The sequence below is a fragment of the Thermochaetoides thermophila genome (genome assembly GCF_000221225.1).
Source record: "Thermochaetoides thermophila DSM 1495 unplaced genomic scaffold scf7180000011812, whole genome shotgun sequence".
Lineage (NCBI taxonomy): Eukaryota > Fungi > Ascomycota > Sordariomycetes > Sordariales > Chaetomiaceae > Thermochaetoides > Thermochaetoides thermophila.
In genome coordinates, this window is record NW_006383028.1 from 875,079 (window position 1) to 887,718 (window position 12,640).

Sequence of the window (12,640 nt, forward strand, 5' to 3'; positions counted from 1 at the left end):
CACCTTCTCTGAACCAGGACTACCCATCCTTTCTGGCCGTCTTCTACTGCCCTTGCTGCTCTGTACAACCTGTACAATTGATGCTCAAACAGCCGTAGACCAATGCGGCTACCCGAAGTGGTTTTTCATGGGCATAATCCACCAACCAGCAGCCGCTCCGGACGTGATGCATGCTTCTGGAGGCTTAGGCACAAGTTCATGGCAAGGGATGATGATGCAGAACAGCAATTGGACACTTCTTTCCTATCGACCTCGCATGTGCAGAGGTTTGCTTTCCACCTACCGCTGTGTGCTGTGTGGCTTCTCCCGACATCCTCAAGGGCCGCCGTCCTGTCTTCATGGTATCAGGGTTCATGGTCCCGTGAGTGTTGTGGGACACCTCAACTGGTGAGAGCAACACATCGAGAAAAGACCCATTACTTTGGGAAATCGGTCAAAGGGATCCAAGCCACTCGGCAGACCCCTAGGGCAGTCCTAGAAGCCTGCCGGGCAGATTAGAGAGAACAGCGAACCCGTTTCCGGGGTGTACCCAACCGCAATTCAGGGTACCTCATCTTGTCATCTCCCACTACCCTCCCTCTCCCTTACCCCAGGGTAGCAGGTACCTGCTTACCAGATCCTCGAAACCTGGCCAGCAATCACCGGGCTCTGTGTGACATGAGAACGAAACGAGCCAGCTCCCTGCTCTCTATCTTCGAAAAAGCCACATCGGTTCTCTGCGTGAACATGTGGAGCTGTAAGTAGGTAGCCCAGGCAAAGAGTAACACGTCGAGAGAGATTGGATGGAATACCTCAGTAGTTGTTGGCTTGCATCAGGGAGCGTCCAGCTGGTCGGCCAGGGGGCCGATATGGTCTGCCATCTGGAGAATGGCGGCTCAGCACCTCGGGCAGACGTAAGAGCCATGCAAGAGGCTCCGGGCCTCCGAACACGGATGGATTGCCAACGGTAGTGCAGGCGTGGGTTCTCCGGCACCGCCATCCAAACTGTACTCCTTGCAAGCTGGCCCGGCCGGCTTCCGAATGCGTCAGCCCGCCCAGGCCTGCAGATAACATCGAACCGGCTCGCCCCGGTGGACTCAAATAAAGAACATACAAATACAAGCGCTGGTCCTCTTTCCTTTTTCCCCTGGTCCTTCAAGAAACTACTCAGACAAAGCCTCAGTTCCAGTTGCTAAATCATTAAGGCGGCGAGGAGCAGAGACCACATCAAGCACTTGCAGGTCTGGTTACCTATCCCCTGTTGCGGAAGGGCAGTTGACAAAGAAAAAGTATTTCCTCCATAACGCTACCTCCAAGGGAATACTATTGCCCGCGTGAGCAAGTTGGGTTGCACACTAAAGTTATTGAAGTGAGGGACGTGGGAAGCAAAACGCACCAAATATCTGGAGGGGTGAGGAAGCAGACTTGATCTAGGAGGGGCTTGCCTGCCTGCCTATCGCAAAAAGAAGGATTGTGTCCCGCGTGGAGTCAAGGAAAAGGAGGACTCCTTGAAAAAGGTTGGTATATCATCCATCCCTTCTTGCATCGATCCTCTAGCTGATCAAAAGTAAAGGCGACAACTCTCCCACCCCTTCTTGTCACTGCCAAGCGCACAAGCTCCAAGGCAACAACCGTCTCTTTTTATCTACACTTCATGAAGAAGACAGCCGAGTTGCTCTCAGCAAGCTTTCCCTGATAACAAGGCCCAAGCTTGGCTCCCACTTAGCACCGCACTCTCAATTCACAACGCAGGGACGAGCTAGCAAACAAAGTTCGGGGCATGCCAGAAGTCCGAGGGCGTTTGGTCATATTTGAAGGAAACATAACGCGACAGTAGCACTGCTATCACAGTGATATTCTTTCGCCAATCTTCCTCTCCAAGCCAGCTTTATCTTCCGCGAGCTTGGGCGTGACTGCGCGCGCCCCAATTTGATCTCATTGCTTAGTTCGATTCATTGATTCCTTGGGCTGATCAGATCGCGAAATTGGCTCCTCAATTTTGTTTCGATCCGCCAAAACGAGGCTGCGAATCCTTAGCAGCCAAGATGAATCCAAACACGCCGCCATCACCGGCGCTTACAAAGGTCGAGTTCCTGCCCGCGGGATTCCACGAATTGTTGCAACACAACGCTTCTGCGAACTTTCCCCGCGAACTCGAGCCAAACCGGGCGCACTCGCAACCTGTTTCCAGATACGGAACACCAGGCCCAACACAACCCTCCCCGAAGTTCGACGCATCCATGGCGTACCAACAGCGCGGAGGTAGTGGCGAGCTCGTAGGGAAACAACAAATCTCGGGCGCGCCGCGGCGGCTAACGGATCTGCAGGACGTTTACCACCAGCAAGCCATGTATTCGCACGACGCTAGTGCCTATGGCCCCATTCCACAGGTGAGTGGCAGGAGGTCATTCAGTTGGCCGGCGTTCTGGTACTGACATAGCTCGACTTCCCAAAGCCTAGTCAGCCATATGGGACGCCGGCAACTTCTCCGCCCACGCCTCGAGCATCCGATCTTGTGGGAACTCGGAGCGGAAACCCGGCGCATGGTAATTTCAAGGTCCTGGGGCCGAAAGCTGCCCGAATCGAGAAAGCCACGTCGAGCAAAAAGAAAACCGGCCGAATCGACCGGCCCGACAAGTCCAAAGGCGTGAAAAACATGCCGCACCTTGACAAGCCCTTGAGCGAGTTGACCAAGGACTTTGAGACTCCGATTTTCGACATTGAAGCATTCGTGCATCGTCCCATCGAAGTTCGCCAGCAAGAGGTCGACTCGGGAAAGAATCCCGGTAAAGTGAAGAGGCCCATGAACGCATTCATGCTGTACCGGAAGGCGATGCAGGCCCGCGCCAAAGAATGGGCGGCTCAGTACAACCACCAGGTGATCTCGCGAATTGCGGGACAGAGCTGGCCGATGGAACCTGAACATATCCGCGAGCAGTTCAAGCGATGGGCCGAAATTGAGCGCGATAACCATCAGAAGGCGTTTCCTAACTACAAGTTCACGCCGTCCAAGCCCCAAAAGCCCGCAAAGAACGAGGGAAGGTATGACGACAGCGAAGGCTCGGACCTGGACGAATATGACTGGACCGGGAGGTCGGCGTCGCGGGTGCGGACGGTGACCAACACGCCCCATGATGAGGCCGACTACCTCCACGACCAGCCGATGTATCCGGCTACCCATCCGCACCCATACCAGCTCGAGGGGCTTCATGGGCTTAGCATGATGCATCAGAACAAAACCGGTCTCAGCTTTGGTTCGCCGACAAAATCCATTGGAGCTTCATGTGAGCACCGAGACCTCCATTCAGGGCAGTATTATGATACCCATATTCGCACGCCGCGAAGGCACTTGCCCCATGGCCTCATCGACGAGGCTTTGATGCGGAAGACCCCATCCCCCAGCCTAGCGTTCACGCCTAACAACGCCGGGCTTCACCAACAGTTCGACTTTAATCAATACCAGACCAAGATCGAGCATGCTGCGCAGTCCCAGATGCAACGCCAGCAGACGCACACGCAGCCGCAGCACCATGGCGCCCAATTTGAGACACGCATCGATCCATCCCTGATACCTGGGGAAGAAGGCTTGTTTGAGACGGGAAACTTCAACGTCGCCAACATGTATGACTGCGGGCTCGGCGAGACCGCCCACCAGGCGTGGCACAATGCGCAGCTGACATCCGGGAACGAGTCGGACAGCCAGTTTTCCCATGCCATCATGGGGCTGGAGGAGACGCTGTCACTCGAGCAGCACACCCAGTTCCTAAGGGGCGCCGATGACTGGCAGACCGAGCCACTTCCGGAAGCGGCCGAGTTTGACATGAGCTGGGTTGAACCAAAATCCGAAGCTCCGTAACGGACCGCCAGACCAGGTGCGAGTGCAGCGGTCCATGATCGGTGGCTGACTGCGTACATTCAGGCCAGTCCTAGCTGGACTGCCCAGCGCTCAAATGAAGGGATCGTACAGAAGAATCTCTTCCCAGCACTGGACATAGCATGCTCTCCAATGGGGATCATCTTGTACATGGGCTCGCTTGAAATTTCGACTATTAACGGAAATGTGGCGTTCATGATAAAGGGCATGGGTATTAACGGAGTTTGGGGGTCTGGTGGGTTCGGTACATCAAGTGTAGTCGAGTTTCTTCTCAAGAGGCATCGAGGATAGGCAAAAAATAAAAAACGAAACAACATGGGAGATGTAGGGCTTGGGATACAGATACATCATACATGAGAGTTACTTACCTACCTACTTCTAGTACCTAGCTGCGCCGCATGATAGCAGATACCAATTTGCTTTTCTTTTACTTATGAGCATGAAATCTTGCACTTGTTTTGATCATATTAGAGCCAATGTTGCTGTGTGGCTTTTGAAAGATGGTGTTGTTTTCTTATCGATAGCCGGATCATTCCCATCTCTCCCAAGTGCTAACATATCTTCGTCATCAGGAGAGGCAGGGGGGAGGAAGTCGTTTTCCTTCGATGGATAAACGCGCCTTGTAATGAACAGCTTTGGCTAATAGCCATAAGAGTGTTGTTTCGGCGTTGGAGGATAATGAAAAAGTCCAGGGTCAGGAGGACGGTCTTCAACTTTGACTTGGCTGCAAGTCAAAAAGGAATGAAGTCATCTGCGTGTCCACCTTGACCTCGGTGGACAGTGTTGGCTGGCATTCATCAGGTGTTGACTAAGAGCATGTGTTTTCTATCTGCATGCCAAGACTATAATGTATATATTAGTTATCACGCCTTGATTGTAGAATGTAGATACTCACTTTGGCGTTGTCAATTTATTGTAATGAAGCTCACCCTTGTAAACCGTCCGATGTACCTAACCATGGTACTGCAACCGTGTCGCAGCCACTACGAATCCCCTGGGGAGTGGGCAACCTAGGGGTTGGAGCTCCCTTCATCACTGCCTTCAAACACCATCCCAACTGCAAAATATCCACAGCTTTAAATGGCTCTGCTTTCCAAAACTATCACCGCTATCGGTGGTTTGCTGCTTGCACATGCGTAAGTCCCTATTCCTTCTTGTACCACTGAGGTTGGCCATAGGCTAACAGTCTCAAAGCTGCTACTCTGCACGTGAGCATACAACGCTACAATCCCTCCAAGCCCCCTCCTCTAGCCTCACGTCGTCTTCAACGAGCATCTCCTCTTTACCCTTGGATATTGTCGTCGAAACCATTGTGTCGACCTTCATAATTCTTGTTGGACTGGTTCTGGGCACTCATCCTCTGCGGCCAGTTGAATGGCGTGTCTGGGCGGGCAAGATTGAGCGGGAGGGCGAGGAAGGCTTCACAAACAATAGTGGCACTGTGGACGAGGACTACATGGGAAACCCCTTCAGCGTTCTCGAGTCTAGGCCCAATTTTGTCGACATTCGAAAACTGCGTCGGGAGTTCAGCGACTGGGCTCAACAGGAAGAGGTCAAGCAGGAAGGCGGTAAATGAGCCTGAAAGGCATGTAATGTAGACTTATGCTTTCTGAACCCAAATTCCAGGCTTAATGGATTATTGATACCTGTCTCGATTTTCCGCTTGACCGAAGCAGTTGCGCAATGTCCTCCAGGGCTGTTTTGCTGGATGCCTCTAGACTTCATGTGTCCATACTTCAGCCTTGCCTACCTAGGCAGGTTGGTAAGAAACCGGTCCCAATAACAGTAACCGCTCTTGCCGTTGCAGGTGGGAAGTTTTCAATCTTAAAACCTGCTGCCTAAGACGGAGGGGGTGTCTGCCCGGAGCCACACGGATCATTCACAGAAGCCCCTAGTGCGCTTCAAGTCGTCCTCAACACGTTCATCTTTTCACTTACACTCTCCCCATTCAGACGATCATATTGCCTTCCTCTGTGATGAGGCCAATCTCGCTTCTGACTTCAGCTATCCTTTTCATCCCGATCTTCCTCATAGCAGTCTCCTTCTGACAGTCAGCACGAGGCACAAACCTCCAACACGTGTTATTGACAACATCACGTTGCTCAACATGCCCGCCAACAGCAGTTCCCGGAGTGTTTATTCAACAAGATCTCACCTGCTGTCTCCATGCAGTTCTGTTTCTCAGTTTCCTATCAGTTGTTCTTCGCAGTCACCTGTCTTGTCCCGTTCTGGCACCCCTCGACATCATTCGTCCAGCTTTTCTTCATCCCTGTATCCTTCATCCCTTCATTCAGGTGATATCGTTCCCCACGCTGCCGCTTCTGCTCACCATGGCGTTGTTCCATCTCGGCCGTCCAAGAACCCCGAGGCGGCTTTCATGCAATCTGGCCGCTCAAGTGCCCAAGGAATCAGACTTCGCCGACCGCAGGAGCATGACAGCATTTCTGTTCGCTCTAGAACGTCCATCCGCCCTCAGGCAACCACTTCACGTCCGTCTCAAAGGAGAAGGTTACAAAATACGCCCAGATCTCAACTTGCAGGTGGTGCGGCGCTGAGGCTTGGTCACTTCGGCCATATCGGTCGAAGTCTTACCGAACACGCGAAGTTACACACCACAGGTTCCTTCGTCCTTGCCGGATTTGGTTGTGCGGACGATGAACAGAACAGTGACTACCACAACCAAGACATGTTGAGTGAAGTTATCATGGCCCTTGACGTTGACAAAGACGGAAAGGTTGGCTGTGCCTACTACATCACAATGGAGGAGGTCCTCGTCCTCGAGGAGGAGATTCCCATAGGCGGTCTTGAAGCTGTCGAAACGCTCCTCTTGCACGTCCAGCCAACCTCGATACTCATACCAAACAGAACCCAGGGTGACTTGCTCGAATTTCTGGAGAGAGACGCGCTCCGGCTTGATGATAGTGCTTCGAGTAGCGAAAAGGGCTCATATGTCCTCCGTGAACTTAGCTCAGCCCAATTCGACTATGAATCAGGAAAAGAAGCCCTTGCGAGACTTGAGCTTGGCTTGTCAAGGCCCGATCCCCTTCAAGTCATTTCAGCTGAGGATGAACCTGCGCAATGCATTGGGTCTTCTGCTCACTATAGCCTCATGCGGCTTGCCGAGACCATCAATCTGGAGAGTTTTCTATCCATTGGATGCGCCGGAGCTGTGTTGCATGATCTAGAACGTCGAAGAGCTACCGAAGATCAACTTTCTGATAACGACCGTGCGCTCTTCTTCCACGTCAAGGCTGTCCAAATGAGCACATCAGCAGACACCATGTTGCTAAGCGCAGACTCGTTACTATCTCTCCAAATAGTGCAGTCAGAACTTCATCCAAACCCTCATACACGGGCATCGAACAACTCAGAGCCGAAAGCTAAGGAATGCTTTTCTGTCTCCGGGCTTCTCCAAGAACTTGCCTCTACTGCCCAAGGGAAGAGAAGACTTAGAAGCATGCTCCTTCGGCCAAGCACCAATCTTGACATTATTCGAGACCGTTAGGCCAGCATTGCTGTCCTTCTCCGCCCAGATAATGCAGAGATTGTGAAGAGAATGAGGCAGCATCTCAGAAAACTCAAAGACACGAAAACCTTGTTACTCCACGTCCGGAAAGGTGTGGATAGGATTCGGGGTCAACTGTCCGTCAAGACGGGAGACTGGAAAGCCGTCCTCAGGTTTGCTATGGTCTCGGCCCAGCTGAAACAGGCGACACATGCGTTGACCGAACTGCAAATATCCTCATTTTTTCAAAAGTACGCAACTCTTCAGTTGCATTACTTCATTGCATACTGTCGCTGACATGAGCACACACAGATCCGAAGTGAAGTTAATGTGAGACGACTTCTATCTGTAGGCGATCTGATCGTGCGTACAATTGACTTCCAACTCTCCAAGGAAAGTGGTCGGACAGAGATTATGCAAGGTGTAAGTGAATACTTGGATGGACTGCGAAAAGAGTTCGCCGAGGTGTGCGAGATGCTCCCTGATCTGAAAGATGCTGTGATTCAGGGGGTCCCAGAGACCGTTGCACAGCATGTTCTACACTGTACTGTCATGCCACAGCTTGGCTTCCTGATTGGCGTGCGTCTCGATCCAAGGACTGGTGAAGGGATCTACCACGGTCAGTATCACCTCGGCGATGAATGGACTTTGTGTTTCACGACCGGTGAGTTGGCCTATTACAAAAACCAACGGATGCTGGAACTGGACTCTCAGTATGGGGATCTTCCATCACGGATTGCGGGTTGGTCACAGATGGTCCTTTGTAACATGTGTACGGATGTTAACCGTTGCATAGATGAAGAAGTTGAAGTCATGATGGAACTCTCTGCAGCGGTTCTTCAGCACGAGGAATCGATGCTCACGGCCTCAGAACTGTGGGGAGAGCTTGACAGCTTCCTTGCTCTCGCTTTGGCCGCTGAGAAGTACAACTGGATCGCCCCCAGAATGACGACTTCGAATATAATTGATATCGTTGGTGGGCGGCACCCACTTCAGGAGTTGATCGTTCCAGCCTACGTTCCAAACGACTGCAGTCTGGCTGGAGGTCATGGCGTCGGCGCCTTCGACGACCCCGAACTGCCTGTCTCTGCCAACGAAAAATGCGCATCTCCCTCAATGCTGATCCTCACCGGTCCAAATAATTCAGGGAAGAGTGTATACATGAAGCAAGTCGCACTTATAGTTTACTTGGCACATATAGGGAGTTATGTTCCTGCTACAAGGGCAACAATAGGAGTGACAGATCGAATCCTTACCAGGATTGCTACACGTGAAACGGTAGTTGCTGATGAGAGCGCATTTTTCGTCGACTTAAATAAAGCGGCCTTCTCTTTGAATTTCGCGACGCGGAGAAGTTTGCTTCTGATCGACGAGTTTGGCAAAGGCACAACCTCTAAAAGCGGTTCAGCACTCTTGGCAGCTTACCTTACCTACCTCCTTGATCTTGGCTCCGAGAGACCCAAGGTACTTGCCGGAACACACTTTCACGAAGTCTTCGAAAATGATCTCCTTAAGCCGGGAGAAATGTGGCCTTTGCACACATGGATGTTCGGTTTGACCCCCAGGCTGCAGATGCGGAAGATCAAATCACGTTTTTCTATCATCTACTTCCAGGCCGTGGATTGTCAAGCTTGGGAATCATGTGCGCGGCAACTAATGATATCCCGGATGATGTTCTTCAGAGAGCGGAGGAGATAGTGGTGCTGCAGGAAAGAAATGAGAACCTCGTAGAAGCATGCTCACGTATGACCCCAGAGGACAAGGAAAGATTAGCTGCAGCCGAACTGACTGCAAGGTGCTTTTTGGCGATGGAACTTTCTACGACATTGCATTATGGAGATGGTGATGGACAAAGATCAATCCGGGACATGTTGCGAGAAGTGCTGACCTTGGAAGCACAGCCATCCGCATAACCTAGAATGGCTGGGCCATTGGGCCACTGGCCGAGTCATGTCATAAATTGCATATACGAAGTGTTGCTTGCCTTCTGGTGCTGAAAGAAGCCAGAATGTTGTTTTTCTATTGCTTGCAAATGAGATGAGATACATAAACATTATTTCAACCATCACAATCAGGGGTATATTGACGGCCACACACATCACAATCCACCCATTTTCTCCATATCATAGAATCAGAATCACGAAGGCTAATGAAGCCCGCAGTGTTCAGATCTTGAATTAGAACACCGAAACATCAACCACACAACCCGAACATCTCTCATCTCTCCTCTGGTCGGCCTCAAAGCAGTAAACAAAGGGATATCGATATCGAGGCCCATAAAGAGGCACTAATGAAAGCAAACACCTGTGATGGGGCCGCCGAGCTCGCAGGAATGGCGAAAGGGTTTGTGTCCGAAATGATACCTGGCAAGCGCGTTGTTGGGTTAAGATTTGAGGTTGGCTCAGGAGTTGGAACCATCTGCTGAGCCGGTGTAGTGCGGATCTCAATAGTACTAGAGAAGAGTGAAAAGGTGGTGGATGTTGTTGTTGAAATGGGTTCTTTGGCGGTTGAAGAAGGGGGCACTTTTGTGGATGTTGAAGACTTCGAAGTGGATGTTGTCGCACCCAGACCTGCAGAAGAGGTGGATGTAGTTACAGAGGGAGCGGTGGAAGTTATAGGTGTCGTCTGGAAAGGGTGAAGCATCGAGATAAAGGTATTAGCTACTGCCTCAGCGTGCTGAAGTCTAGATCTGGGAATGTCCCGATTGATGTCATCGCATGCTTCTTTAATGAGATTCAGAAAGCTAGATTCATAGTTGAGCAGGTCGTGTTTGCAATTGAAGAACAGACATGAGATGACTGATTCCAGGAGATCCCTTGCTGCTTTGCGACACATGCATCGCGCGTCACTGGCCTTACAGCCCGATGACTGGATACACGCATCGACACAGGTCGAAAACTCAACAGCTGTTGGCGTGGACGAGGCCAGGCCGGTCAAGAACGAAAGAAAGACTGTGAAAAAGAGGGCAAGCTGTTGTAAAGACCCCGCTACCAACATTGTCCTGTCTCATGTGACAGAAAGAAAGGAGTGACTGTCCCTGAGGAAAAGAATAAGGAGAGGAAACTTAGCGACGTCCGCCAGGAGGCCGGAATCGATTCGATGTGCTGAAGAAAAGCATCATGGAGTAAAGAGAGGGCATTGCATAATAATATCACTCATATGGACACACAGCCGGCTAACGGTTCACGCGCCATGTCTGTCTACCTGCCATATGGATCTCAACGTGCCATATGTACCGAAAAACTTGCAAGTGGAAAACTTGTTCTGTCATTGGAGCGAGAGCATGGGAGAGACTCCGTGCAGCAATCTGAAACACAACCGGCAAGGGTCAGGCAGCCTCGACACCGTCCTACAATTTCAGCGGTCCATCCATCCATTGGTTCATCAGGTTTTGGGTATTTGCTCGCTGGGCCGGGCAGCAGGACGATCGGACCGTTTGTCACCAGACACTCTGCAGCTTGGAGCATGTTGATGGACATAGCTGTCTCTATTCCACGGAAGCTTGCGGTAGACGATCAACATATGCATAGGCGCTGAAGCTAGCACAGATCCTGTTTCCATTGACAGAGCTGCGGTGGGGCCAAAAGCTTATAGAGTGAACGCCATCAAGGTCTCATCCAATAGTAGCATGTGGATGCCTCTGCCAGTTAAACTCTGTACCACTTGGTGGGGCAGACAGCAGGTTCTGTGCTTGGTGGGAACTCGGCGGGGTTTTTATCGATAAGTAGTGTAACGGTCGATAAGCCCAAAATTTCCGAAAAATTGTGGATTGGAGACATCCCAGACAAGGCAAGTTGGATTGGTGAGGGCTGTGCCGCCGGCTGGACGACCGCGGACTCATTTACGATCGAATAACAAGCCGATGAGCTGCAATCCTCCATTCAAGAACCACAATGGCACCGACAAAACCGAAAAACAAATCGAAGAAATCGAAGGATCGTGCGCGTCTGAAGGTGGCATCTAGCCAGACCTCTATCAACCCGAAAGAGTTGCTCGACCGGGCTACTACTCTCCTAGAAGAAGGGGATATCGAAACCGCTGCCAAGGTAGCGCGTACCGCCTATGAGCATATTGGCGAGAATGGGAGACATGCCGGCGCTGCCCTCACACTTCTCGGGCAAATACATGTTGAACTGGGCGATATCGACGCCGCGCGCAACTATTACGCAGCAGCGGTGAAAGTGGATGAGGATGGATCGCTGCCCGAAGAGCTCGGTGGCGGACCAGAAAAGTTTCTTTGGCTGGCGCAGCTCAGTGAAGAAGGCGGCCATGACAGCGTTGCCTGGTTTGAGCGCGGCGCAACCGTCTTGCGCGCACAGATCCAGTCTCTCATGGATTCGCTGGAACAGCGGCCTCTGAGTCGGGGGCAAGTGGAGGCAGCAATTGCTGACAAGCGGAGGAGGCTGGCGGAAACTCTCTGTGCCGTCGTGGAGGTGTACATGACTGATCTTAGCTGGGAGGATGATGCCGAGCAACGGTGCGAGGCTCTCATTACGGAGGCCACCATGATCGCTCCTGAATGGCCTGAGACATGGCAGACGGTCGCAAACGTCCGCATCTCTCAGGAGAGGACGGAGGAGGCGCGGGAGGCGCTGAGAAGAAGCCTGGGCCTCTGGACACACTTGCCCCCTGAAGACCCCGGTGTCCCGCCATTCCCATCACGAGTGAGCTTGGTGCGTCTGTTGATTGAAGTCGACATGGAGGAAGAAGCACTGGAGGTTACGGAGCGCTTGATTGCGGAAGATGATTTGAGTGTTGAGGTTTGGTACCTTGGCGGGTATGCTAGGTATAGGCTGGGCGAGAAGGAAAGGGAAGCCTCTGGTCAAGCATCCGAACCAGAGGCCTGGAAGGATACGTGGCGTTCGTCACGCAAATGGCTTCGACAGTGCCTGAAAGTGTTCGAGGCGGAGGAGTATGAGGATGAGAGGCTAGGAGAACACGCAAAGGAGTTGATTGCTTCGATAATAGGAGAGCTTGGAGAGGAGGGAGAGGATGACGATGACGAGGATGATTGGGAAGATGTTGATGACGAAGGTGAAGATGAGGAAGAGGCTGATGCTGATCATGAAGATACCGAGATGGCCTCATAAAGAGGTCTGACTGTGTCCAGGATTTTCGATTCTGCCTGGCCATGATTTGCAATGCAGCTTTTGATGGTTTCCTTTTCTGTGGGATCTAAAGGCGTTGGAGGAATGAGAAAACGTTCTTGTCCGGGTTTTGTTTGAAAGAGGCGATCACGGGCTTGCCAGGGACAGGAGTATTATTCTTCAGGCCTCAATGTT

At 51.8% G+C, this 12,640-nt stretch overlaps 3 protein-coding genes across 3 annotated transcripts; all 3 read left to right on the plus strand.

Moving 5' to 3' along the window:
- Nucleotides 1-2,024: 2,024 nt before the first annotated feature.
- On the plus strand, nucleotides 2,025-3,835 carry CTHT_0010110 (uncharacterized protein; the record flags this gene model as incomplete). Its single annotated transcript, XM_006691471.1, has 2 exons — nucleotides 2,025-2,369; nucleotides 2,435-3,835. 2 exons carry the CDS (start codon nucleotides 2,025-2,027, stop codon nucleotides 3,833-3,835), a joined length of 1,746 nt encoding a protein of 581 aa, XP_006691534.1.
- A 1,098-nt stretch (nucleotides 3,836-4,933) lies between these two features.
- CTHT_0010120 (putative mismatched DNA binding protein) lies at nucleotides 4,934-8,632 on the plus strand (the record flags this gene model as incomplete). The annotated part of the gene is made up of 7 exons (XM_006691472.1): nucleotides 4,934-4,989; nucleotides 5,048-5,421; nucleotides 6,148-7,080; nucleotides 7,711-7,781; nucleotides 7,866-8,022; nucleotides 8,155-8,513; nucleotides 8,582-8,632. The coding sequence occupies 7 exons, from the start codon at nucleotides 4,934-4,936 to the stop codon at nucleotides 8,630-8,632; spliced, it is 2,001 nt and encodes a 666-aa protein (XP_006691535.1).
- A 2,619-nt stretch (nucleotides 8,633-11,251) lies between these two features.
- On the plus strand, nucleotides 11,252-12,448 carry CTHT_0010130 (uncharacterized protein; the record flags this gene model as incomplete). The annotated part of the gene is made up of 1 exon (XM_006691473.1): nucleotides 11,252-12,448. One exon carries the CDS (start codon nucleotides 11,252-11,254, stop codon nucleotides 12,446-12,448), a length of 1,197 nt encoding a protein of 398 aa, XP_006691536.1.
- Between the last annotated feature and the right edge of the window lie 192 nt (nucleotides 12,449-12,640).